Raw genomic sequence first — 24,268 nt, 5'->3', positions numbered from 1 at the left:
ACTCTCTGGCAATCCACTTAATAGAGACCTCACAATCTTGTCTCATCAAGTTCTTGATCTTCCAAAAGTTGGTCTCAAAGGGATCCGAGAGAAAAAAGTGAGACAAAGATTACTAGATGAGATATAAATAAATAAATAAAAAAGGTAAAATGTCGGGCATTAGTTTTTGTGCCACTCAATTGATTCTTATGTCATCCTTTTTTTTCACACTTTATTAAATTACCATTAAAAAAAATTTCCATCCCTTACCTATCCTCTTCTTATCTTTCACCAACCTCACCACTCCCTTAAAATGTCTTGAGTTTCAAAAACTTTTTTATTTTTTTTATTTTGGAGTTTCAAAAGAAAGAAATGAGAAAAGCTAAAACAAATTTTGGAAGAAGCATGATGTTTAGTTGGCTTCTTGTGCAATAACCATAACCATGTCCCCTACTCCAAATTTCCTTCACATGCCACACCCCAACCTCTGCATTTCCCGCATTCCCCAATCTCACGCCTTCACCCGCAACTTCAACAACCCCAATACCCGCTTTCTCTTCCAGGTTACGACCCCAAAGACCCGTTGCCGACTCGCCGCATCGGAGAGCAAGGAAGATGGTTCTGGGTTCCAGAAAGTTATCGGGAAACGGCTCGAGTTCCTGGCGTCCATTTTCCCCGGTGGGAGCTGGTGGACCTTACCGGAGCACCCGGAAGACGATGATGCTGATGCGACGGCGGTGTTCCCCGCTCTCCGGCGAATGTGGGAGTTGGTTGCCGATGAGCAGTGGGTTGCGTTTGTGGCGTTTGGGTCACTTGTTGTCGCTGCTGTGAGTGGTTTACTTACTGTTCTGAATCTGCCAAGAAAAATTGATATTTTTTTAAATAACAATTATTATTATTATTATTATTATTATTATTATTATTATGATGATGATGATGATGATGATGTTCTTATTATTGTCTTATCTTGCAATGAATGCTTCGTGTAGTATCATTCAACACCAGTGTGATTTTAAATGTACAATTCAGTGAGCTGAGCACACCATCATTTTGGTGACTGAGATAGTATTTATTATCATATCAGATCTTGTACTTTAAAATGTTTTGTTTTATAAATGGGTGGTAAAAGCACTGGTATCATAAAATGACTTATGCAAGTAAATGTGTAGTATTGTATGGTAGCTTCGTCATATTTCCCATGTTTTTCCCAATCTATTAATTTAGTATTTATTCCCAATCCTTTTTCTTATTCTGCTGATGCAGCTTTCAGAAATCACCATGCCAAGTATATTGGCAGCATCAATATTTTCAGCACAGAGTGGTAAGACTGTTGCCTTCTCTAGGAATGCACTCTTTTTGGTTCTTCTGTGTTTCTCTTCAGGGATATGCAGGTGATTCTTATAGCCTTCATTTCTTTGCCTAACTTTTGTGTGGTCACTTTTCCCAAAACCTCTAGTAATATTAAAGTTACCCAACCAGCCTAGTGCACCCTAGTATAAACAAGGAGCTTGTCCAGAAGTAACTCGGTTCACGTCACAGTGTAAAAGTTGAAGGCTACTTGTCTCTGAACTCTGAAAACTCGTGACCTGAATGTTAGGAGATAAAACCTTATGTTAAACACCTTTTTGTTTGTGCTAATTCTGCCATTGTCCAAAAAAAGAACGCTTGACACAATTAATTTCTTTATCTTGAAATGAACTATTTGTTTTATGTTTCAGTATTAGGATTGAGAGGGTGGTTATTTAGTTCTCTCATTTTAATTTCAGTGGTCTGCGAAGTGGCTGCTTTGGAATTTTGAATGTGACCTTGGTGAGTGTTCCTTGATCTCACCTATTTCCAATTATCTTTGTGGATGCTTCAGCTTTTATATGCTAGGATGTTTTTTGTCCATCCCACCCATGCCATTGATATGGAATTATGGATCATTTTACATTTTATGCTGGACGATAGTTAGTAGAGCTCATCTAGAATGATGCTCAGGCCAGTCTTTAACAGTAGAAAGAGATTGTTTGATAAGGACGTGTTAGAGAAAACACATGTAACTTTGGTTATTCTTGTTCATGCTGTTGGTTTATTGTTTGTTGGTCAAATATTGACAAGACATATCCTGAGTTTTTAGTTCTGATTTATAATAGGAATCTATATTCCTTTTATCTTGCCTTGTCAATACTGTTCCACTTAAACTGAAATTCAATTTGTTATTAGCATAATTGGGGACAGCAAGGATTGAACTCATACCATTTGGTCACAGAAGCTCTGATACCATGTCATTAACCAACTGCCCCAAAAGCTTAAGTTATTCGGCGAAGGCACAAGAATGATTTTATGTTATTATTTCTAACAATTATTGCTATCTTAGAGTTAGTTTGTCCCCTCCAATACAGATTAGTGCTTTTGTTTTATTTTGTTAAGCACAGTTGTTGTTGTCTAATTCAGAGCTCATAACCATCCAATGCTCCATGCATCAATTTTCAGGTAAGGCGTCTGCGAGAAAATTTATATACAGCCATTCTTTTTCAGGTATGCATTATACAAAGTGAAAAGACATGGGCGAAAGGGTGTTTTTTTAGCATTTCTTGGTTATTTATTTGTGTTGATTTTCTATTTTTTTTCTTCTTTTCTTATGGTTATCTTATGGTTGTATTATCTGTTATGTAGGACATATCCTATTTCGATAAAGAAAAAGTTGGTGCCTTGACAAGCAGACTTGCAGCAGATTGTCAACGACTATCTCACGTTATAGGAAATGATCTTCAGTTGATATTACGCAACACTTTGCAGGTCTTAATTCTTACAATATTAATGTTTTGGATTAATCTGTTGATCTTATATTTTTCTTGCATTATCTGTTTTTTTTGTTTGATGTATAGGGAACAGGAGCAATAATTAATTTGCTGGCTTTATCTTGGCCTCTGGCATTATCTGCATTGGTGATTTGTTCTATGTTATCTACAATATTCCTGATTTATGGCCGGTAAGTATCACAAAATTTTCTGGTTTAGGTTAAGGGATTGGGTAGTGGGCCTCCTTTTATTGTCATCTTTTTAAGAGATCTCGTAGCCTTCTATCTCTCATTATTAATCTTCTCGTTAATCTTAGTGAAATTCTTCTTTTATCCCCTCCCAAAAAAACGTGTTTTCTTGAATTTGTCTAAGCCTCAAGTTTTTCTCTCATTATTTATTTTTACAGAGATACATAGACATCATGGGACTAGATATGCTGTTTAATTTTTTTCTGATGTATTCTAAATTTTATTAATATTTCCTTCCCTTTTGCTTGGCTTCCTAGCTGGTTTCTGTAAATTGTTAAGTTCTGCATCCTTTCTGTTATTGTTTGCTTATTGAAATGATATAGTAGATAAACACAATTTATTGCATAACCTTCTCGTGCAATGAACTTATGCCAGTAGACTGCTGACATGCACATAATCATGAACTTGGTGTTAGTCTTAGACTCTTAGTTTGTAATTTTTCGTTAATTAGAGTTCTAGTTCTAGTTTGTTTTAATTTTGTGTTAGATAGGAGTGGCATGACAAACTTAATGACGTATTAGTTTTTCTGGACATTGTATCTTAGATGAATGGTTTTCTTTGTTGCACTTAAAGATGAAAAATATGTTTTGCTGTAGGTGAGGTACATTGCATGTGCTTATTGCTCAAATGGTTACAGATTAAATCAACCATAGATATGCCTCTCGTTTTCTTCGTACCTTGGCAGTGCTGATTTGTCTAAAGCATGCATTTGTTATCTTAATAGGTACCAAAGAAAAGCAGCAAAGTTAACCCAAGATTTCACAGCCTGTGCCAATGACGTATACGTGTTATAGTGGTATATATTATTCCTAGAATAGTGACCTGAATCTTATTTTAATTATTAATATATTTTTCTATTACAGGTAGCTCAGGAAACACTTACTTTGATAAGAATTGTCAGAGTGTATGGAACAGCAAAACAAGAATTTGAAAGGTGCTTTGTTTTGTTTATGGGCTATATTTGACTTGATGTTACTTATAAAGCATGGTAAAATATCTCATATGTATCATAGACATCCTAAAGATTCAAAGTTCAAACTGTATTAGACAGGAAGCCCAGAACCTGACCGTGTGTGCCAAGTTCAAGGCTCTTACGGTTCATTTTATGTTCCCCTGTTCCACAATATTAAACAAAGTACAACTCAGAAGACAAAACTGCATTAAATCGATAGGTATAAAGGACTTGCTTGAAGAAGAATTATTGACTCTTTAAAATCTGACATTGTATTATTGTAACAAACAGTGTTAAATTACTAACTACGAGCTATTTTGAAAGCTTTAGCTGATAGGAAATGAACTCATTTATGCATCCTGGTGTGATAGGTTCATTTTATGTTCCCCTGTTCCACAATATTAAACAAAGTACAACTCAGAAGACAAAACTGCATTAAATCGATAGGTATAAAGGACTTGCTTGAAGAAGAATTATTGACTCTTTAAAATCTGACATTGTATTATTGTAACAAACAGTGTTAAATTACGAACTAGGAGCTATTTTGAAAGCTTTAGCTGATAGGAAATGAACTCATTTATGCATCCTGGTGTGATAGGTTCATTTTATGTTCCCCTGTTCCACAATATTAAACAAAGTACAACTCAGAAGACAAAACTGCATTAAATCGATAGGTATAAAGGACTTGCTTGAAGAAGAATTATTGACTCTTTAAAATCTGACATTGTATTATTGTAACAAACAGTGTTAAATTACTAACTAGGAGCCATTTTGAAAGCTTTAGCTGATAGGAAATGAACTCATTTATGCATCCTGGTGTGATACTGGAATATTTATGCAATATAATACATTTGGGTAAATTGTTACTACTTGATATTCAAAATACCTATACTATATGTAATCAGGTACAAGCAATGGCTACAGAGATTAGCATTAATAAGTGGTCGAGAGAGTGTGGCTTATGGGCTCTGGAACCTGAGCTTTAACTCCCTTTACCGTTCAACTCAGGTTTGGCTCATCAACCTTGTTAAATAATTCATAGTTGTAACCAATAATTGCATGCTTTAGTTTCTTCACGCTACATATTTTAAGAAAGGGGGGGGGGGGGGGTTGTTATTAACACCCCATTTTGCACCCCCCTTCTTTTTAGCATCCCAAAACTTTCTCACCCCCTCACCATCATTCCCCGCCATTTTCTCTTACCCTCACTCCCCACCATTTTCCCTAACCATAACTTGCTCAACTTTCCCTCAGCCAATAAGTTCAGCGGTGGAATTGGTGAAGCATATCTACATTTTACCCGGTTTGATGTTAAAAACTCATCTAGCGGAGTTTCAAAGTTCTGGTATATATATGTTTAAATTCCGGGTTCTAAAACCTAGTATGTCAAAAACACATTACCAGGTTCTAAAAGCCGGTAATGCATAATTTAGAAATTACAGGAAATTCAAAAGTTTGGTACATAGAAAGTTGGGAAAAATAAACTACTGGATTTTCCATTTCCCGGTATTGTTAGGGATACTGTTCTGGAATATAAAAATCCATATCGTTACTGACTTACTGGGTTTTAAGTCCCGGCAATATTAATGTATACTACCGGATTTTTAAAAATGCGGTACTATTCAAATTAAATTGCGAGATCTTAAGTTTCCGGTGTATAAATTACCAAAAGCTGTACTGGGAATAAGAACCTGGAAGCAATTTGGATTTTTAAGCTCTACCGGGTTGCAGTTCGCGGTGCGATATTACCAAAAAGGTGTACTGGGTTTTAGATATTGGTAAACAATAAAACAGAGGGTATTTTAGGAAATTACTATTGATATGAGGGGTGTACCCCTTAGAAAAATGGGGAAAAAGAGTAGAGTTATCCTTTATCTTAGTGTACTTTTGTTCAGTTTCTATAACTTTTATTAGAATGAGAGGAAAAATATTTCCTTCATCCCCCTCTTTTAGGTGGTTTTCTTTCTTTTTTGGGTGAAGCCCATAAGGGGCTTGTTAGAAATTATATAAAACCATTTACGTGTCTTCACCTAGCAAAAGCTTTTGAGATGGTTAGTTCATGACAAACCTAAACCTTCGAAAACTGACCAATGATTCAGAAGTTTTTGACGCACTGCATATTTTTTTAAGTCATTATATAAGATACAAATATCTTATTTATTTTTGTTTTCTCAATACAATTTGCTCAGGTATTTGCGGTGCTGTTAGGAGGGATGTCTCTTCTCAATTGTGGTGTAACTGTTGAGCAACTTACTAAGTATGTATTATACTGTGAGTGGTTGATTTATGCTACTTGGAGGGTGACAAACAGCTTATCATCATTACTGCAGTCCATTGGAGCATCTGAGAAAGTTTTCCAACTGATGAATCTTTTGCCCAGTGACCAATTCTTAGCCAAAGGTAAGTCATTGCTAAGTTCCCCTTACTCCTCTGGTATGGAATTAGATAATGTTTAATAGTGCTTCCATTTTCATACAGGAGTTAAGTTACAGAGGTTTGCAGGGCATGTTCAGTTTGTAAATGTATCATTTTATTATCCTGCAAGGATTATGGTATGGGTTTTTGTTATTTAGTGTCTTTTGCTCCATTCGTTATAAGAAACATGTTTAGGTTAAAAAAAATGTTTAGGTTACTTCAGTATCATATTAATTGCAAACTAGGTTTTTATGTCTTGTAATACCATACTGAAGCTCTACTGCCATATATTCTTGATATTAATAAATTTTTATATACCTTTTAATCATGGAAACTTGAAAAATACATTTAAAATTTAAATCCTGCACAATACTTTCACATGTACCTCATGGGTGTCCACAGTCCACACTAGTTCATGATATTTCTTTCCTATTCTGTAAGCCATTCATGGAGCTGCCACGTGCTCGAACAACACCCAATTTTGAGACATAGTTGTGTCGCATACTTTTTATCTCGCATACTTTTTACCATAATATTTGGCATCACTACAAGCCCTTTTAGTCTTTCACTTTTTATCATGCATACCTTTTACTATACCACCCAATTTTGAGGCATTGTTGTGTTTGTATCTGATTAAATGCTTGTTACTTTTCAATTATTTCTGCCATTTGAACAGATGCCTGTTCTAGAATGCTTAAACTTCTCTGTAGAAGCAAATCAAGTTGTTGCCATTGTAAGATTTCTCTCTTCATTCGAAGTAATTTGATGGGTGTGATGTAGTCAAAGATTAACTGGACATCTCTCTCTACCTTGACAAGGTTGGTCTGAGTGGTAGTGGAAAGAGCACATTGGTCAACCTTTTACTGCGTCTCTATGAGCCTAGTAGTGGTCAGGTAAATAGTTTATATCTTTGAATCCTGGTAAATTGGAAATGACTGTCACCTACATAAACAATCAAATAAATGCAACCAACAGCTGAGTAATGATTAAAAATTGAGTGGTCAGCCTCACTCTGAGTCATGCCAAATAGTTTAGCTGACTCCCTCCAAGCAACAAATCCTGAAGGTTTCTCCATGTAAACTTCTTTTGTGAGGTCACCCTGGAGGAAGACATTCTTGATGCCAAGTTGATACAGAGCCTAGAGGTCAGTGAAGAATAGCAACAACAAATAAGAATAATTTGATTGAGGCCATTCTTGCCACGGGAGAGATTGTGTTCCAGTAATTCAAGCAAACACTTGTTTGTATCCTTTATAGTTTAGCCACCAAACAAGCCTTGAGGTGATCAAATTGACCATCAATACCAACTTTGACTATGAAAATCCACCGACAACCTACAATAGACTTCCTAAGAGGAAGAGAAATGGGGTCCCAAACACCACAGTTCGTAAGAGCACACATCTCATCAATCATAGCTTGTCTCTCAGGCTAAGATAATGCCTCGCTTACGGTCTTAGGAATAGTTGAGGAAATACAAGCGTAATGAAGAGGAGACTATTGATGATAACCCAAAGTAACATAATTAAGGGAAGGATTATGGGTTGAAAATACACCTTTCCGAAGTGCAATGTGGATATCAATCTCAAGGAGAAGGGTCAGAGCAGAAGAGGGAGTTGGCTACAAAGGAGATTCATTAACGGTCTAATCAGTCCCTGGTGGTGTTAAGGCTAGCTGTGGTCGAGACTGATAAACCTGCAAAGGACGTGAAGGAGTTGGATCTTCTCAAGCATGAGACATATCTAGGTGGTGAAGAGCAATAGTTATAGAGGATAACAACCGGGGTAAGGTAGACTCAGATCCAGGAATAGATAATGTGGACCCTAAGTAAGGTATAGACTCAAAGAAGGATACTAGGAAATGATGAAGAGATATGGATTAACATTTGAAACCCTTTTGAGACCTCGTTTACTCCAAGAAGGCACACTTGTCAGAGCGAGCAAGAGTTATTCAACCTGTGACTGACATTCTGAGCAAAACATGTTGACCCAAGGACTAGGAAGGGGTAACTGGGTAAGGGATGGAGGAACTGATGAAAGAATAGAATGGAGTGAGGAATCTAGTTGTTAGGATATCTAATTACAATGATTACGCGATATTATACATATTATATTATACTTATTGTCCCTATTAACATTATTTCCAACACATTCCACCTAAACATATCTGCAAAATGCTTAGCATTTAAAAATAATACCTTTGCCTCTTGATCTTTTACATTCATGGCATAAATTTAACAACCTATTGTGACTATTTGAAATCTGATGTCACAGTCAGTCATGTTTAAATATATAAAGATCCTGGTAATCATTTCTCATAAACTCTATATATGTACTCAGATATACATTGATGGATTCCCTCTTAAAGAGCTGGATATCAGATGGCTGAGGCAGAACATTGGATTTGTGGCACAGGTTAGGCTACTGCAAATTTAGTTAATAAGTAGTTAAACATTCATTTTCTGAATTTTTTGTTTCAAACAGGAACCCCATCTATTTCACATGGACATCAAGTCAAACATAAAATATGGCTGCCCTGGGAACATAAAGCAAGAAGATATTGAACGGGCAGCAAAACAGGCGTGTGTCCATGACTTTATTTCTTCACTTCCTAATGGCTATGAAACCCTTGTTGATGACAATGCACTAAGTGGGGGACAAAAGCAGCGAATTGCTATTGCCAGGGCCGTTCTTAGGGATCCAGTTATTATGATACTTGATGAAGCAACCAGTGCCCTAGATTCTGAGAGTGAGCATTATATCAAGGTATATTTCTTAAATTTTAGCTTTTTGAAAGTTCTAAATATTAAAGCTGACCATGCAGCAGTTTACATGTCATGTAATTCTTATTTTAGGATGTGTTGTATTCGTTAAAAGATGAATCTAAATCAAGAACCATCTTTATCATAGCACATAGGTAAATCCTTAACTATCTTGCTTTGTTTTAGTTTCTTTAGAAGATTAGCCGCATCGAAATTGCTGAACTTTATTTTCACAGGCTTTCTACTATAAAAGCTGCTGACAAGATATTGGTTATGGATGATGGCCGCATCGTTGAGGTGATTTCCAGTTGAACATAGCTACTATATCTTATATTTTAGTCCAAAAGAATGTGATTTCAGGGTGCAGACATGACACAGTAGTGTAGTTGTATGGTTTTGCATTTTTCTTTTTCAGCTTCTAGAGATTTTTTTTTAATTGATATTTTCCTTTATGAAAAGCTGATCTTGACATGGTTTAGGTGTGAGCTTCATTTCTGTCCACATTTAAATTAATGCCTTAGTAACATAGAAGTTTCTGCCACTATTTACTTCAATATTTATAGACAGCTTAATGCCATTACATAATCAATGTGTTACTTTTTTCCAGATGGGAAACCATGAGGAGCTTTTGCTCAATGATGGGCTCTATGCAAAGTTAAATAAAATTCAAGATGATAATTTGACTTGATTCAAGGGAGGGTAGCTACTATGCCAGATAATTTGGCCAAAATAGGTGCTGGCTTAGATTGGTGACCAGGATGTGCATACGGAAGAGTTTTAGGGCTTGTTGATTTAGTTGTTTCTATGCTTGGTTTTTTAGCTTTATGTTGTAGTACTGTTGAATCACTCATTAGGAGTTGTTTATCTTCAATGTAAGTGCCGTTAGGCTGCCTTCAAGGTTTTAATGACCGAAAGAAAAAGGTGCTGCCTCTGATGAAGATATAGTCCTGCTCACTTCCCCTCATCATTCTGTATCATATGCTGATATTGTGGGAAGTTTGTTCTCTAGTCTACGGTTAATGTGTTTTTTTCTTTCTTTCTTTTCTCACAGCACCAAAAGAAAAAAGTTAGGATTTGAGATTTTGAAAGGAGAGGATGGATGTCAATAGTGTTTCTATCCATCTATTTTATTATTAACCAATACATATTGATTTTCGCAAATTTTTATATTAATAAAGAAATTCCAGAAGTCTTCAAATACAAAATCTCAAAAAATAATGTGTTTTCATACTATTAACGTGCTGCCTGGAAACAATATCATCCTAGCTTAGGAGATGATGCACATGATACACACTCACAAAGGTGGTGGAGAATTGGTGGCCTTAAGATTGGAAAGCATATGACCGGAGTGAACGGGGACTTCTTCCACGCCATTCTTTATGATTTTGGGTATCCTCCATCTGTCGTGGATCTCATCATGTGTTGGGTTCAATTGGCTAGCATCTCTATTTTATGGAATAGACTCTAATACCTTGTTTGGTGGGAGAGAGAGATTGAGGGTGGGAAAAACCCACTTTTTTATCTCTTCGCATTTTGCGAAGAGATTCACGTGGGGTGCTTTTTTTTATTCCGGTGCAGTTAGTGGCGGTTCCAAACCGCCACTAATATATTTTTTGTCCTTTTCTTAGCATTTAGTGGCGGTTCTGAACCGCCACTAAACAGAACCGCCACTAAATGCATTCTGACACCTTTATAATAAAAAATGTTTTTTTAATCAAAAGTCAATTTTTCTCTTTCTTCCACCTCATTATTTTCCATCTCTCTCTCTCCTTTATCTCTATCATACCAAACAACCTCAAAATCTACTCTATTTCTCACCTATTTCTCTCTACTCAAACTCTCTCTTCTCTACTCTCTTTTCTCTATCTCTCTCTACTCTACCAAACAGAGCGTAAATTCTCGTCTTTTGCGCCGCAAAGAGGCCTTCGCAAAAAAGATCCTCTCTCACCCCTATCCCTTTTTACATTGTAGGAGGCCATTCAGATTCAAAATTTAGCTAAAGATGACTCTTGGCTTCCACTTTGCATCACTAAGGAGTTGGGATCTCTCTTTCTTTTTTTTTTTTCTTTTTCCAGATGATATCTTACTCTTTTGCCAAGCAAGGAGCACATGCACTTGGTGGCAAATACTCTGAAGGACTTCTGTAGAACCTCCGGATTAAAGGTGAACTTAGATAAATCCATAATGTTATTTTATAAAAAATTGATTAGAATATTATGTAGGACTCTTTGCAAATTTGGGCATCAACTGAGCAAGTAATTTCCCCTCTTGAAGTGGAGAGTGATGAGGGCGGATTTTGTGCCTAAATCACTTTATTATAACTTATTTTTAATCAAATTCACTTTTCTAAATTCAGTTAACATAAACTGAGTTACATAAACTTCATTTTTTTTTTTGTATTTTCAGTGGTACTTTGTTTTTTGTGTTTTCAGTGGTACTTTGAGTCAGACCAAGATATGTGTCACGACCCAAAATCCTAAGCCGTGACCGGCGCACAGACTACCACCCTAGCCTGGCAAGCCTCTTCCTCATAGAATCATCTTCCAAACAATTTATTCAAAATATCTTTGTACACATATATAAAAACACTAGAATCTCTTTTGTAATTCCAATAGTTACAAATTAACAACATCTGCCAATAAGTTCTTCCATAACCAGTATTTTAAGTGAAATATAAAATCAACTCGAGCACTCAAGTGCCAACTCTTAAAATATAACAATAAATCACAATCCCAAATCTAAATCCACCTAGGACTCCCTATAGCTGCAGATAACCAGGATTAAATAAAAGACACCAATATGACAACCTGCTAAAGGAAATAAGTCGAATGATCTGAATCTGACAACAGTTTGCTACTAAGCTGCCTGAAAATTTGTGAAGGGAAATAATGAATGGGGTAAGTCACAAAGACTTAGTGAGCAGTCAACAACCACCATGAACAGGAAGGGGAAACAAACTAGGCACGAGTTTTTCGCTCTCAGCTCAGTATAAACAATTTATATCATCAATAATACCGGTTTAAATCATTTCAACAATGAACTTGACAAAAATAATAAAGTTCATAAATAACCATTTCAAATAAATACAGTTAAAATCATGTCAATATATGAAAACATAAAATCAGAAATTCAATATCATAGGGTCACACATGTAGAACCATGAGGCGGCTCCATCTCGCTGATAGCCCTCTCCTCCTAAGGGATGACCTCTCCGATAGGGGCGGCTTCATCTAGCGGATAGCCCTTTCCTTTCCCAAGTCACATCGTGTCATCGGGGGAAGCTACATCTCGTTGATAGCCCTTTCCTCTTAAGGATTATGTTACCCAAGAGGTGGCTCCATCTAACGGATAGCCCTCTCCACCCGGAATCATGTAATATCTCATCAATCTCATCGGGGGAAGCTACATCTCGTTGATAGCCCTTTCCGTGCACTGGCGGCTCCATCTAACGGATAGCCCTCTCCTCCCGGAATCAAACTAGCTAGGTGCACCTAGGCCGTTACCTCCGCTAACGGCTACGGGGTTCTATCAAGGATCCCCAAAACCGTTTTCTCAAACCAGTTCAAGTCTTATCAGAAGTCCCAAAATCAACTTTGCAAGTTCACAATCTCAGTTTCACATAATTTCCAAAATCAAAGCAATATAAATATATTTCTCATGTCAGTTCAGAATCAGACTCAGATCAACTTCATAAACCAGCTTTCAGATAATTCACGAATTGTAAAGCATGTTTCCCCAATTTAAATAAATATGCAATAAGCTAAAATAATCAAATCATCAGTTGTATAATTTATTAAAAAATAAGTCACAGTGATTGAAAAACCACTCACAGTTACGAAGAACCAACACGATTGCTCTCCACAACTGCGCGACAACCAAACGAACCACTAACCAGCAAATCTGAACACCAAAAATCAACTTCAAACCTTCAGCAACAATTATCTTATGTCGTACTACCCGTGAGCAACTATGAAATCCCCAATTATGTACTCAAAACCCTCAAATAATTTTACCTTAGTCTAACATACAATACAATGTTATTCTCTAAATTTATGGCTAGTAAAAATGGAAAAATTTATTATGGTCATCTAAAAACTTGTGTAAGGTTGCACCAAGCACTTTTGACCCACTATAACAGGTTTTTAAAAAAAAAATCAAAATTCATATTTTCTTAATTAAACATTTATCTTTAATAAATATTTTCAAAATGTTTTTTTTTCCTTAATCTGTTCCTCTTTTCACTCCCTTCTTCACCAGATCCAAACCCCAAAACTCATCCCCACCATCTCTGCAAAAGCCCTCCCCTCCATCTCCAAACACCATCACTACCACCACCAAATCCCCTCTCTCCCCCAACACCACCACCATCACTGAAACCCTCTTCCACCAACACCAACCTCCCTCAACCTTCATCTTCTTCCACCAAATTAATTCCATCTTCATCATCTTCAACCTAAAACAACCCAGATTCACTCAAATCCAGAATAAAAAAATATATTTTCATCTTCATCTTCAACCTCACCACAGAGCCCCCACTGCAACCCAACTCATCTTCAACCTCACCCTTTCCCACCACCACCACCGCTTCCTTCACCTCCTCCCTCCCCCACCGCCACAACCATCAGAGAAAATTCCATGTCACCTCCCACCCACTTAACCCAGAAACCCATAACAACAAACTCACCCAACGAAACCCACCCCAACAACAACCCCAACCACCCGAAACCCACGCAAACCTCCACCCCACCACCCAAACCTCCACCCATGACCCACGACCCAAACTCAAAACCACTACCAAAACCGAACTCATCCCACCCTAGACCTGACCCAGAGAAAACAAAGATACAACAACAAATCACAGATCAAAGGGAAGATGAAGAGATCGAGTGAGATTCAACAACAAAGACATACTTCTTCTTCTTCTTTAATGGGTTTCTGTGGGTGGCTTGTGTGTTTGATTCTTCTTCTTCTTCTGATTCCTTCTTCTTCCTTTCTTTCCGCCTCTCTTCTCTCCTCAATCAGCGGTGTAGGCGGTGGTGGATCTGGTCCGTGTACCACCGGCGACGCTTTCTTCCAGGTACCCAGATCTAAGGAAACCGAGTGGTTGAGGATTTGAATTGCAGAGGTTGTGGGGAAAGAAATTGCAACGGATGATGGATGATGCATGTGTTTGTGGAGGTGTGATGAGAGTGTTGCAGGGATCTGGGTCACATAATTAAGAAAAAAATAAGAGTGTTGCAGAATTAATTTGAGTTTTTTTAAAACAATTAACTTGATCTCTGGGCTTCGTATGCTGTTGTTGTTCTCTTGGTGAAAATAATTTATTTCTGGGGTGTCACAATAAAGAACAAAATCTGGGTTTTGATGAAGATTTTGTTTTTTTTGGGTTTTAATTACTGAGTTAATAATTAACCTAATCTTTCATTAATTAGTTTACTAATATATATGTTTTTTTATTTTTTTTTTAAAAAACCTACTAAACTTGCTATTGCAGGTTAAAAAGCAAATGTGCAACCATGCACAAGTTTTTAGAGGTGTATAATAAATTCCTCCAGTAGAAATACCTCAATAAACCAATTAAGCAATTCTGAAAGAGTAGGTACCCTTCTCCTTCCTCAGAGCAAAGAGCTTAACTCCCAAAATTATCCCAAAAAGCCCTCCACTTGAATGCCATGAATTTCTTCATGAATGTGTATACTGTGCGGTGGGATTATGATGCAGTATTTAGTTGTGAAGATGACAAGAAAATAAACAAAAGAAGAGAATACCAAGTCATTGGGTTTATGTCTGCGCCGACGGAAAAGAAAGGAATTGATCGAGAGAGTGGGGAAAGTAATGGGGTGGGGTGCAGCGTGGTTTATATATAAAGATAGGTTAGTTGTTTTTTTTTTCTTTTCCTTTTTTTTTTAATAATAATAATATAATGACTAATTATATAAAACGGGTCGTTTCAATCTTCACATGCTAACATACTAAACATTTAGAAACAAATTCTACAACATTCTTCTTCATCTCTTCCCACTAATAGAAATTCCTCAAGTATCCTATGTGAATGGTGTGAGAACAATTATGAGCATCCTCTAATATTTTCCCTCAAACTATCTACATTAGACACACACACTATTATTCAAGTCATAAAATATCATCAGAGTCTATTGAAAAATGTGGAACCTTTCACTTTAAAGAAATCCTCTACCATCCTCACCACATACAAATCTTGACCTTGATCATGTTTAATGTCATCAACCACATTGTCCACTATAGAACGAATTGCAAAAATTCAACAGTGAGCTGGAATGGGCAGCCTATACATACTCTACAATCAACAAGCTTATAGTGCTCTTCTTTGTCTTAGTAGTATCCCAAATCAACAAGAACAACCACAAAATGATCATTGGATGATTAAAGATGCAGTCCATTAAATTCATAAAAAATAGTAGTGGCATCCCTAAGTCCAAAAGCGTGACTAATAACTCATTATGCACACAACATGTTCTGAAAGTTGTCTAAAAAAAATTCTATCCTTAATATTCCTTTGATGGTCCTAGATCACAAGTCCTATTTTTTTTTTAACAATTGAGCACATGCAACCAATCAGCAACTCATCCATGCAAGGTATCTGCTATTTTTTCTTATCTTGTCATATTATCCGACCGCCTATAGTCAACACATAATTGTATACTCCAATCTTTATTCTTCACAAATTAAACTAGTGTTAGGAACCAAGTTTGCGAGAAACTTTAACTCCATGTTGGGCGGTATACCAAGAATTACATTCAAATATTCACCCACTATTAAAATATCTTCTGTTTTTTTTTTCAACTGCTTGAGTATCCTTTTACCCCAAGTCAAGTATCCATGACAATCCTTTCCTTAGTAACTTGCTAGTTCTCAAAGCTAAAATTAGAGTATATGATGTCCAAATTTGATCTCCCGAAAATGAGAAGGATGGCTCTCAAGGTAATTTAAACTTCACTACTTTATTATGAGAATCCAAAGTATCGTTGACAAAAAATTAACCAATCTATATCCAAAGATCACATTAAAATCAATCATGTCCTAAGCTATAATGGCTATCAACGACTCTCAATCTCCAATACCTTAAAAAAAATGGTGCACAAACTCAACTATCAAATTCTCCCCAAGAGATTCAGCAAAGACAAGCGTCTTATTCAAGAAGGAAGATAACTCGCTAAGTTGACCACAATGATAAAGAGTATATATCTTTAGCACTAAGCAAAGCATAATCATCTCAAGATCATATAAAAAGTATAGTTACTACCTCCGTATTGGTTGCCTAAGCATCTTGATGAGTCAAAGCAAAGACTCGAGCTCGACGCTCCTAACATATCATTGACCTCAACTACCATTTCATTTACCACAATTTTAGGTACTCCACGATCTCTGCCATAAGAACTGATAGCTTGTCTAACAAGTGATGTAGGGGCAGATAAGATGTTAAAGCTACTCGTAATAACACTTATTCATTTCTAGAGGAAGGTTGCACCACAACCACAAGGCAATTCCTCATAATATGAAATGTCCAATTGCACTAACAACACACCTAATCGTATCCAAAGCAAGCTACGGGATAAAACTTCACACAAGTTGGACAAGGTGTAGATCTTGCGCAAAATGCTCTAAGAATAAAAATGGATTGTAAAGACCCCTAAAATCTACTCTACAATTTTGCACCAATCGTGATAAGTATGCACTAGAAACACTCTCTAGAGTCATTGTCCTTTGTCTGCTCTAGCAGCTTAAGTCATTTTCCAAACTCTCTAGCTCCCTCTGTTACAAAATGATTCATGAATTTCTAGGAAAATTCATCCTATGCTACCAGCGGTGATCTCAGTGCTCTCATGCGCATAAAGTCATCAATTTAATCATATACCACAACCATAAGATATAATTATATTAACTCTACCTCCCTGACGTGTGCGCATCCAAATGTTTTCTGTAGCATTTCTAAAGCATTAATAAGCTTATGTAGATTCTCACTTGCACTAGTACCATAAAAGTAGGACAATTAAGCTTTATGTGACCAGTTAACATGACCTCAACATCTTTAGTGGCACCTACTTGTTGTTTCTCTGTCCTGTCTAACCTCTAGCTGACGCTAATAAATTTCCATATGTAGGTTCCCTTGTTTCTACCCAACAATCACTCCAACGAGTTATTGTAAATCATGTTATAATTCCTCCATACCAATTGTAAGCTCTGTCATCCCTGAATTTCGTTACCTCGATATGAACACCTTACATTGGCTACATTAGTGAATAACTAGCGCCTATCGACGATGGTCCTTGACCTAAACTACAACGCCAACCACGACACCTTAAAGAGGGTCTTAATAAGCTGACTCATCATCTAACAGAAATTCAAATTTAGGAGGCATCCTTAGAACAAAGAACATTCATCAAATATAAGACATGAATCAGATTTTTGTGAATGAGGAACGAACTCAAATCACACTTGAACACAACAATAAGACTCTCATGAGGCATTAATAGCATCTTTGAAGTAAGTTGTGCCGCGGTTCACAATTTACTAGAAAGATTCTATCACCACCTCATGTCTGCAGCTAGTAGGACCTACAGCCAAAGCTCTGATACCAACTTTGTCACGACCCAAAATCCTAAGCCGTGACCGGCGCACAGACTACCACCCTAGCCTGGCAAGCCTCTTCCTTATAGAATCATTTTCCAAACAATTTATTCAAAATATCTTTGTACACATATATAAAAACACTAGAATCTCTTTTGTAATTCCAATAGTTACAAATTAACAACATCTGCCAATAAGTTCTTCCATAACCAGTATTTTAAGTGAAATATAAAATCAACTCGAGCACTCAAGTGCCAACTCTTAAAATATAACAATAAATCACAATCCCAAATCTAAATTCACCTAGGACTCCCTATAGCTGCAGATAACCAGGATTAAATAAAAGACACCAATATGACAACCTGCTAAAGGAAATAAGTCGAATGATCTGAATCTGACAACAGTCTGCTACTAAGCTGCCTGAAAATCTGTGAAGGGAAATAATGAATGGGGTAAGTCACAAAGACTTAGTGAGCAGTCAACAACCACCATGAACAGGAAGGGGAAACAAACTAGGCACGAGTTTTTCGCTCTCAGCTCAGTATAAACAATTTATATCATCAATAATACCGGTTTAAATCATTTCAACAATGAACTTGACAAAAATAATAAAGTTCATAAATAACCATTTCAAATAAATACAGTTAAAATCATGTCAATATATGAAAACATAAAATCAGAAATTCAATATCATAGGGTCACACATGTAGAACCATGAGGCGGCTCCATCTCGCTGATAGCCCTCTCCTCCTAAAGGATGACCTCTCCGATAGGGGCGGCTCCATCTAGCGGATAGCCCTTTCCTTTCCCAAGTCACATCGTGTCATCGGGGGAAGCTACATCTCGTTGATAGCCCTTTCCTCTTAAGGATTATGTTACCCAAGAGGTGGCTCCATCTAACGGATAACCCTCTCCACCCGGAATCATGTAATATCTCATCAATCTCATCGGGGGAAGCTACATCTCGTTGATAGCCCTTTCCGTGCACTGGCGGCTCCATCTAACGGATAGCCCTCTCCTCCCGGAATGAAACTAGCTAGGTGCACCTAGGCCGTTACCTCCGCTAACGGCTACGGGGTTCTATCAAGGATCCCCAAAACCGTTTTCTCAAACCAGTTCAAGTCTTATCAGAAGTCCCAAAATCAACTTTCCAAGTTCACAATCTCAGTTTCACATAATTTCCAAAATCAAAGCAATATAAATATATTTCTCATGTCAGTTCAGAATCAGACTCAGATCAACTTCATAAACCAGCTTTCAGATAATTCACGAATTGTAAAGCATGTTTCCCCAATTTAAATAAATATGCAATAAGCTAAAATAATCAAATCATCAGTTGTATAATTTATTAAAAAATAAGTTACAGTGATTGGAAAACCACTCACAGTTACGAAGAACCAACACGATTGCTCTCCACAACTGCGCGACAACCAAACGAACCACTAACCGGCAAATCTGAACACCAAAAATCAACTTCAAACCTTCAGCAACAATTATCTTATGTCATACTACCCGTGAGCAACTATGAAATCCCCAATTATGTACTCAAAACCCTCAAATAATTTTACCTTAGTCTAACATACAATACAATGTTATTCTCTAAATTTATGGCTAGTAGAAATACCTCAATAAACCAATTAAGCAATTCTGAAAGAGTAGGTACCCTTCTCCTTCCTCAGAGCAAAGACCTTAACTCCCAAAATTATCCCAAAAAGCCCTCCACTTGAATGCCATGAATTTCTTCATGAATGTGTATACTGTGCGGTGGGATTATGATGCAGTATTTAGTTGTGAAGATGACAAGAAAATAAACAAAAGAAGAGAATACCAAGTCATTGGGTTTATGTCTGCGCCGACGGAAAAGAAAGGAATTGATCGAGAGAGTGGGGAAAGTAATGGGGTGGGGTGCAGCGTGGTTTATATATAAAGATAGGTTAGTTGTTTTTTTTTCTTTTCCTTTTTTTTTAATAATAATAATATAATGACTAATTATATAAAACGGGTCGTTTCAATCTTCACATGCTAACATACTAAACATTTAGAAACAAATTCTACAACATTCTTCTTCATCTCTTCCCACTAATAGAAATTCCTCAAGTATCCTATGTGAATGGTGTGAGAACAATTATGAGCATCCTCTAATATTTTCCCTCAAACTATCTATATTAGACACACACACTATTATTCAAGTCATAAAATATCATCAGAGTCTATTAAAAAATGTGGAACCTTTCACTTTAAAGAAATCCTCTACCATCCTCACCACATACAAATCTTGACCTTGATCATGTTTAATGTCATCAACCACATTGTCCACTATAGAACGAATTGCAAAAATTCAACTGTGAGCTGGAATTGGCAGCCTATACATACTCTACAATCAACAAGCTTATAGTGCTCTTCTTTGTCTTAGTAGTATCCCAAATCAACAAGAACAACCACAAAATGATCCTTGGATGATTAAAGATGCAGTCCATTAAATTCATAAAAAATAGTAGTGGCATCCCTAAGTCCAAAAGCGTGACAATATGATACCTAGAATAAATTGACCGGGTAACAAAAATCATGTATTTCATAAGTCAATAATTGTATTTTTTCAATAATGTTTTTTAAGATTAATGACATCTATTCGGTTGGTGTTAGACATCTAACTTGAGTGAAACCATGTTGCTCAGGCCCAAACTAGGATCGAGATTTGCGGCAACCGTTTCAAAGTAGCGTTGGACACCAATAAAAGTCGCTACATTTGAGTTGCTAGTCAACAAGAGCATTATTACATTAGAATTATAACTTATGGAATTATAATTTCAATTTCCATTTGTGGTAAATCTACTGAACTATATAATGTGAGTATCACACCAATTAAAATTGCGCGTACCATAAAATTTACCATTTTTTTCTTACACTAGTATCATAAACTTTAATCTAAGCATTAAAATAAATTCAAACTTAGTTACTCATTTTACAAATTAACAGCCTATCAAAAAAAAAATTACAAATTAACAAATCAATTTAGAGTTCACTTTTGGTTTCAAAAAAGAGTTCACTTTTAGGTACTAAATTAAACATCTTGAAGATGCCTGCAAGAGTGTCCATTCAACTTCAAGAGAAATGTAACATAGAAGGTTAAGTTAGGCTTCTGTAGGTGGAAGCTCTTTGTCTAAGGCTTCAGCAGAGAAATCTCCAGGTTGTGGAACTTGCTGATGAGGCAGGCCTTTTGGCTTTTGATTTTCATTCCTCTCCTCCTTCGACTTCGAGTTATTCTCTTTGTTGCATGGGCCATCATCATCAACTTCACCTTTAACCTCTTTACGCGGCGCACATGCATGCGAGTTTGAGGGATTTTCCATGTTCTTGATTCTTTGTGATGTTACAAAGAACAGCAAAAGAATAGATGAGAACAATAGCCTCTTGCTTCGATGTTATTGTTCCATTTATATTTCGGTCATCACTTGACTTAAATGGTACTTTGCACTCAAGTAATTGAAGGTTTGCTTACACGTATAGGTGAAACGCATCGACTCAATTATGGAGTGCTTACACGTGGATATAATGTCAATGTAAATCCATTTAATTTAACTAGGAAAAACTCAATATTTTCATAACACGGCCGATCCGGTGAAGGTACCGGTTCAAATGAGTGTAGCTATTTGGCACGACAGACAGCAGTAGTACACATGTGGCACGGCTAATGTGTTTTTCAATTTTAGAATCACTGATTAAAAAAAAAAACTAAATCTATGTGTAGTTAATCATACTATGAAAATCACTTCATCGCCTGTCATGTGTAGTTAATTCAATAGTCGGGTAACTAGTGGTTCGATTGTAGTTTAGTGATAGTTAAATAATATTTTTAAAAAATATTATACAGATCCGGGTTCGGATAGGGTTCGGGTGCGGGTTTGGCCAAACCCAAACTCGAACCCGAAAGTGATCGGGTAAAACCCGAACCCGAACCCGAACCCATTTAACTCGGGTTTTCACCCAAGAAATCGGGTCGGGTCGGGTGCCCATGGGTTCGGGCTTCTCTGCCATCCCTAGTCTATACATAAAAATGAAAACTAGACTAAAGATGTTATCTTTAAATGATAGTTCAAGTGGTAAGAGATGACATATCAGTTAGGTGGGGTCGTGGGGAGCTCCAGGGATTAATCAATGGAGGGTGCAATGTATCTTTCCAATGTAAAAATGAAAAAAACTAAACTAAATGCTTGGCTTCCCCCCACCCCACCCCCCACCCTACCCCTCCACACACTCCACACATCTATGTAAAGGAAAAAGGAGGGGCCTGTAGAGGATATAACCAAATCCCTCTCCATTCGCAAAGTAGTTTTTTACCCAAACCAAATAGAACATAATGTAGAATGGAACAAAACATTATTGGTTCGTGCACCATGTTTTTATATAACTTCAGAACAATATATACATCTAAATTAGACAAAATATATAACTCTGTCTCTTTTAATGTTTGGTTAAGCATAAAAAATTTAATTCAACAAAATATATTTTTCTTATATTACGTTGAGTTCATTTTATTAAAACTATTTTACAATAAGTATCATAGAAATTTTTTACAAAATTTATTTTACCATAATTTTATAAAAAAAATAGCATATGAAAATTTAAAATTTATTATTAATATATAAATTTATAATAAAATATTATGACTAAATTTATGAAAAATTAAATTTATAGGAAAATATTTATAATTATTAATATAATTAGTCAAATAATAATTTAGGCATGTTTATGGTTCTAAGAAAACTGTACTGAACAGTAACTGAACTAGAAACTAAACCATTAAGAACCAAAACCATTAATATGGTTCATAACTGAACCACTTTCCAAAAAACAGTAACTGGACCGAACTGGTTAATGAAAACCAATTCGAACTGTACTGAATTGCTTCGTACCAATTTATGCTGGATATATTAAGAACCAATTTAAAGAACTAGTTTTGAGAACTACTTTGGCCAATAACCCTAAAATTGACCCTAAATCAAACCTTAACCCTAAAATCGACAAAAACCCAAAAACCGACCATAAGGGTATGAGACATGTTTAGTGTCGATTTTAGGGATTTTGATCGATTTTAGGTTTTTCATTCGATTATATGGTTCAAGTCAAGTTTACGGTCAATTTAATGGCTAAGGACTCGAACTGGTTCGAAACATTTAACCGAACCAAGAAACTAATTCGGTTCGGTTCGAATGTTTGGTAATTGGTTCAGTTCAGTTTTAATGAACCACTTTAATAGTTCAGTTCAGTACAATTCAGCTTAAATGGATGAGCCTAAATAATTTTATAACTCATATTACTTAACTTATAAAGATATTTTAGTGTATATCTTTAAAATATTTTACTATTATTATTAGTATATTTTGTCATCGAATGATAGCTCTAGTGGTAAGAGCTGAGAGATATATGGGTTGGGAAATGCAAGATTTAGGAATCAAATCCTAAAGGAAAATGCCATAGTGCACGAGACAGATTTCTCGTGTAATGCACGAAGTCAATTTGTGGCAGTTATAAGCCGCTTGTAGTGTTAAAACCGCCAGAAATTGCGAGTTGGGTTTTCGCAATTTGTGACACTTATGCGTTTCTGGCGGTTTGAAACCGCCAGAAAATGCATTTCGTGCATGACACGACAGAAATCAGTCGTGTCATATAGCACTGCTCAATCCTAAAATGTGTAATTTATCTTTTAGATGAAAAAAAAAGTATTTTTAACCGTAGAACTTTTTCATAGTGTTTTGCTATTTTATTTTCAGTTTCATCCTTTTCCACATAACCAAATTGTAATACACTTAATTAGCACACTAATGACATTCAAACGAAGTGACTACTGCTTTTGATGGTGGGATACTTATCAAACTCGGATGCTTTGGGATCTCGTCAAGTGTCACACCAATTAAATTGCCAAGAATCTTAGCTCACTTCAATGTCCCACCATTTTAATGTCCTATAACAATCATTCAAATTCAATAACGAAAGGGCATGAGAAGCACAGGTATTTGCATTCTAATGCTGATGTATGGGCGGCGAGTAAGGACTCTAATTATTCTTCATTGGTCGGTCTGAAAAAGAAGGTTTGTTTGTAATGTTGTGCTACTTTTTCTTAATGCAAATTATCACTATATGATAATAAAACACACCTAAAAATGAGCTCATTGATTCATCTTTATCCGCAGAAAAACTAGTTTTCTATAATTTTGTGTGCTGCAAACCCAATAAACTATTTCTTTTATGTTAAAATTTAGAATTCTTTAAAGTTAATACTTGAAAATGGACAAACATATCCAGTTAGGATTACACCTCATCCATGGGGGGCAACTTGGTTTGGTTGATCGATGCCCACCACACCTGCTTAAACACTTAAAATCATAATTGACCGCAAAAAAAAAACCTTAAAATCATCATACCATAAAGCAAGGATTAAGTTTCTTTTTATTTTGGTACAAGGATTGAGTTTCTAGGTAGTGGATGTGTTAGAAATCTGGTTGTGATAATCCAGTTGGATAATGTCA

General features: G+C 36.2%; 2 protein-coding genes across 15 annotated transcripts; one reads left to right on the top strand and one right to left on the bottom strand.

The window, feature by feature from the left end:
• The first annotated feature begins 298 nt into the window (after positions 1-298).
• Positions 299-10,068, top strand: LOC130729575 (ABC transporter B family member 26, chloroplastic-like). 4 transcript variants are annotated; one of them, XR_009016043.1, is made up of 18 exons: positions 299-806; positions 1,243-1,370; positions 1,746-1,788; positions 2,455-2,499; positions 2,638-2,760; positions 2,850-2,953; positions 3,735-3,789; positions 3,874-3,944; positions 4,868-4,970; positions 6,152-6,362; positions 6,441-6,514; positions 7,054-7,110; positions 7,196-7,270; positions 8,713-8,787; positions 8,857-9,138; positions 9,200-9,289; positions 9,371-9,431; positions 9,742-9,819. XR_009016043.1 is itself a non-coding variant. In XM_057581369.1 (18 exons), the coding sequence occupies exons 1-18, from the start codon at positions 423-425 to the stop codon at positions 9,820-9,822; spliced, it is 2,034 nt and encodes a 677-aa protein (XP_057437352.1). In that variant the 5' UTR covers positions 299-422; the 3' UTR covers positions 9,823-10,068. The 4 variants fall into 4 exon arrangements, 3 of the variants coding, with proteins under 3 accessions (XP_057437352.1, XP_057437353.1, XP_057437354.1); XM_057581369.1 differs by having other exon boundaries at positions 9,228-9,289; positions 9,742-10,068; XM_057581370.1 differs by lacking the exon at positions 1,243-1,370 and having other exon boundaries at positions 672-806; positions 9,228-9,289; positions 9,742-10,068.
• Positions 4,500-20,097, bottom strand: LOC130729577 (uncharacterized). 11 transcript variants are annotated; one of them, XR_009016052.1, is made up of 5 exons: positions 19,366-20,094; positions 19,127-19,196; positions 14,699-18,169; positions 12,965-13,034; positions 4,500-4,577 (listed from the first exon to the last, which is right to left on the bottom strand). XR_009016052.1 is itself a non-coding variant. In XM_057581372.1 (3 exons), the coding sequence occupies exons 1-3, from the start codon at positions 14,298-14,300 to the stop codon at positions 11,893-11,895; spliced, it is 432 nt and encodes a 143-aa protein (XP_057437355.1). In that variant the 5' UTR covers positions 14,301-14,546; the 3' UTR covers positions 11,659-11,892. The 11 variants fall into 11 exon arrangements, 1 of the variants encoding a protein (XP_057437355.1); XR_009016050.1 differs by having other exon boundaries at positions 4,519-4,577; positions 14,046-18,169; XR_009016046.1 differs by lacking the exon at positions 4,500-4,577 and adding an exon at positions 11,659-11,999 and having other exon boundaries at positions 12,965-14,336; positions 19,366-20,095.
• Positions 20,098-24,268: the final 4,171 nt, after the last annotated feature.

This window comes from Lotus japonicus, chromosome 1 (genome assembly GCF_012489685.1).
Source record: "Lotus japonicus ecotype B-129 chromosome 1, LjGifu_v1.2".
In the NCBI taxonomy this organism is placed as follows: domain Eukaryota; kingdom Viridiplantae; phylum Streptophyta; class Magnoliopsida; order Fabales; family Fabaceae; genus Lotus; species Lotus japonicus.
This window is presented reverse-complemented; position numbering and strand designations above follow the sequence as displayed.

What these genes read in the sequence shown, in the direction of transcription:
- LOC130729577 (XM_057581372.1), bottom strand. Translation starts at nt 14,300, where the DNA reads ATGCATCATCCATCATCCGTTGCAATTTCTTTCCCCACAACCTCTGCA. An exon ending in CCATTAAAGAAGAAGAAGAA is followed by an intron (nt 13,035 to 14,045) that starts GTATGTCTTTGT and finishes TTTGGTGTTCAG; the next exon opens with ATTTGCTGGTTAGTGGTTCG. An exon ending in CGTGTTGGTTCTTCGTAACT is followed by an intron (nt 12,000 to 12,964) that starts GTGAGTGGTTTT and finishes ACAAATTTTCAG; the next exon opens with GCAGCTTAGTAGCAAACTGT.
- LOC130729575 (XM_057581369.1), top strand. Translation starts at nt 423, where the DNA reads ATGTCCCCTACTCCAAATTTCCTTCACATGCCACACCCCAACCTCTGC. An exon ending in TTCTCTTCAGGGATATGCAG is followed by an intron (nt 1,371 to 1,745) that starts GTGATTCTTATA and finishes TTTTAATTTCAG; the next exon opens with TGGTCTGCGAAGTGGCTGCT. An exon ending in ATTATCCTGCAAGGATTATG is followed by an intron (nt 6,515 to 7,053) that starts GTATGGGTTTTT and finishes CCATTTGAACAG; the next exon opens with ATGCCTGTTCTAGAATGCTT.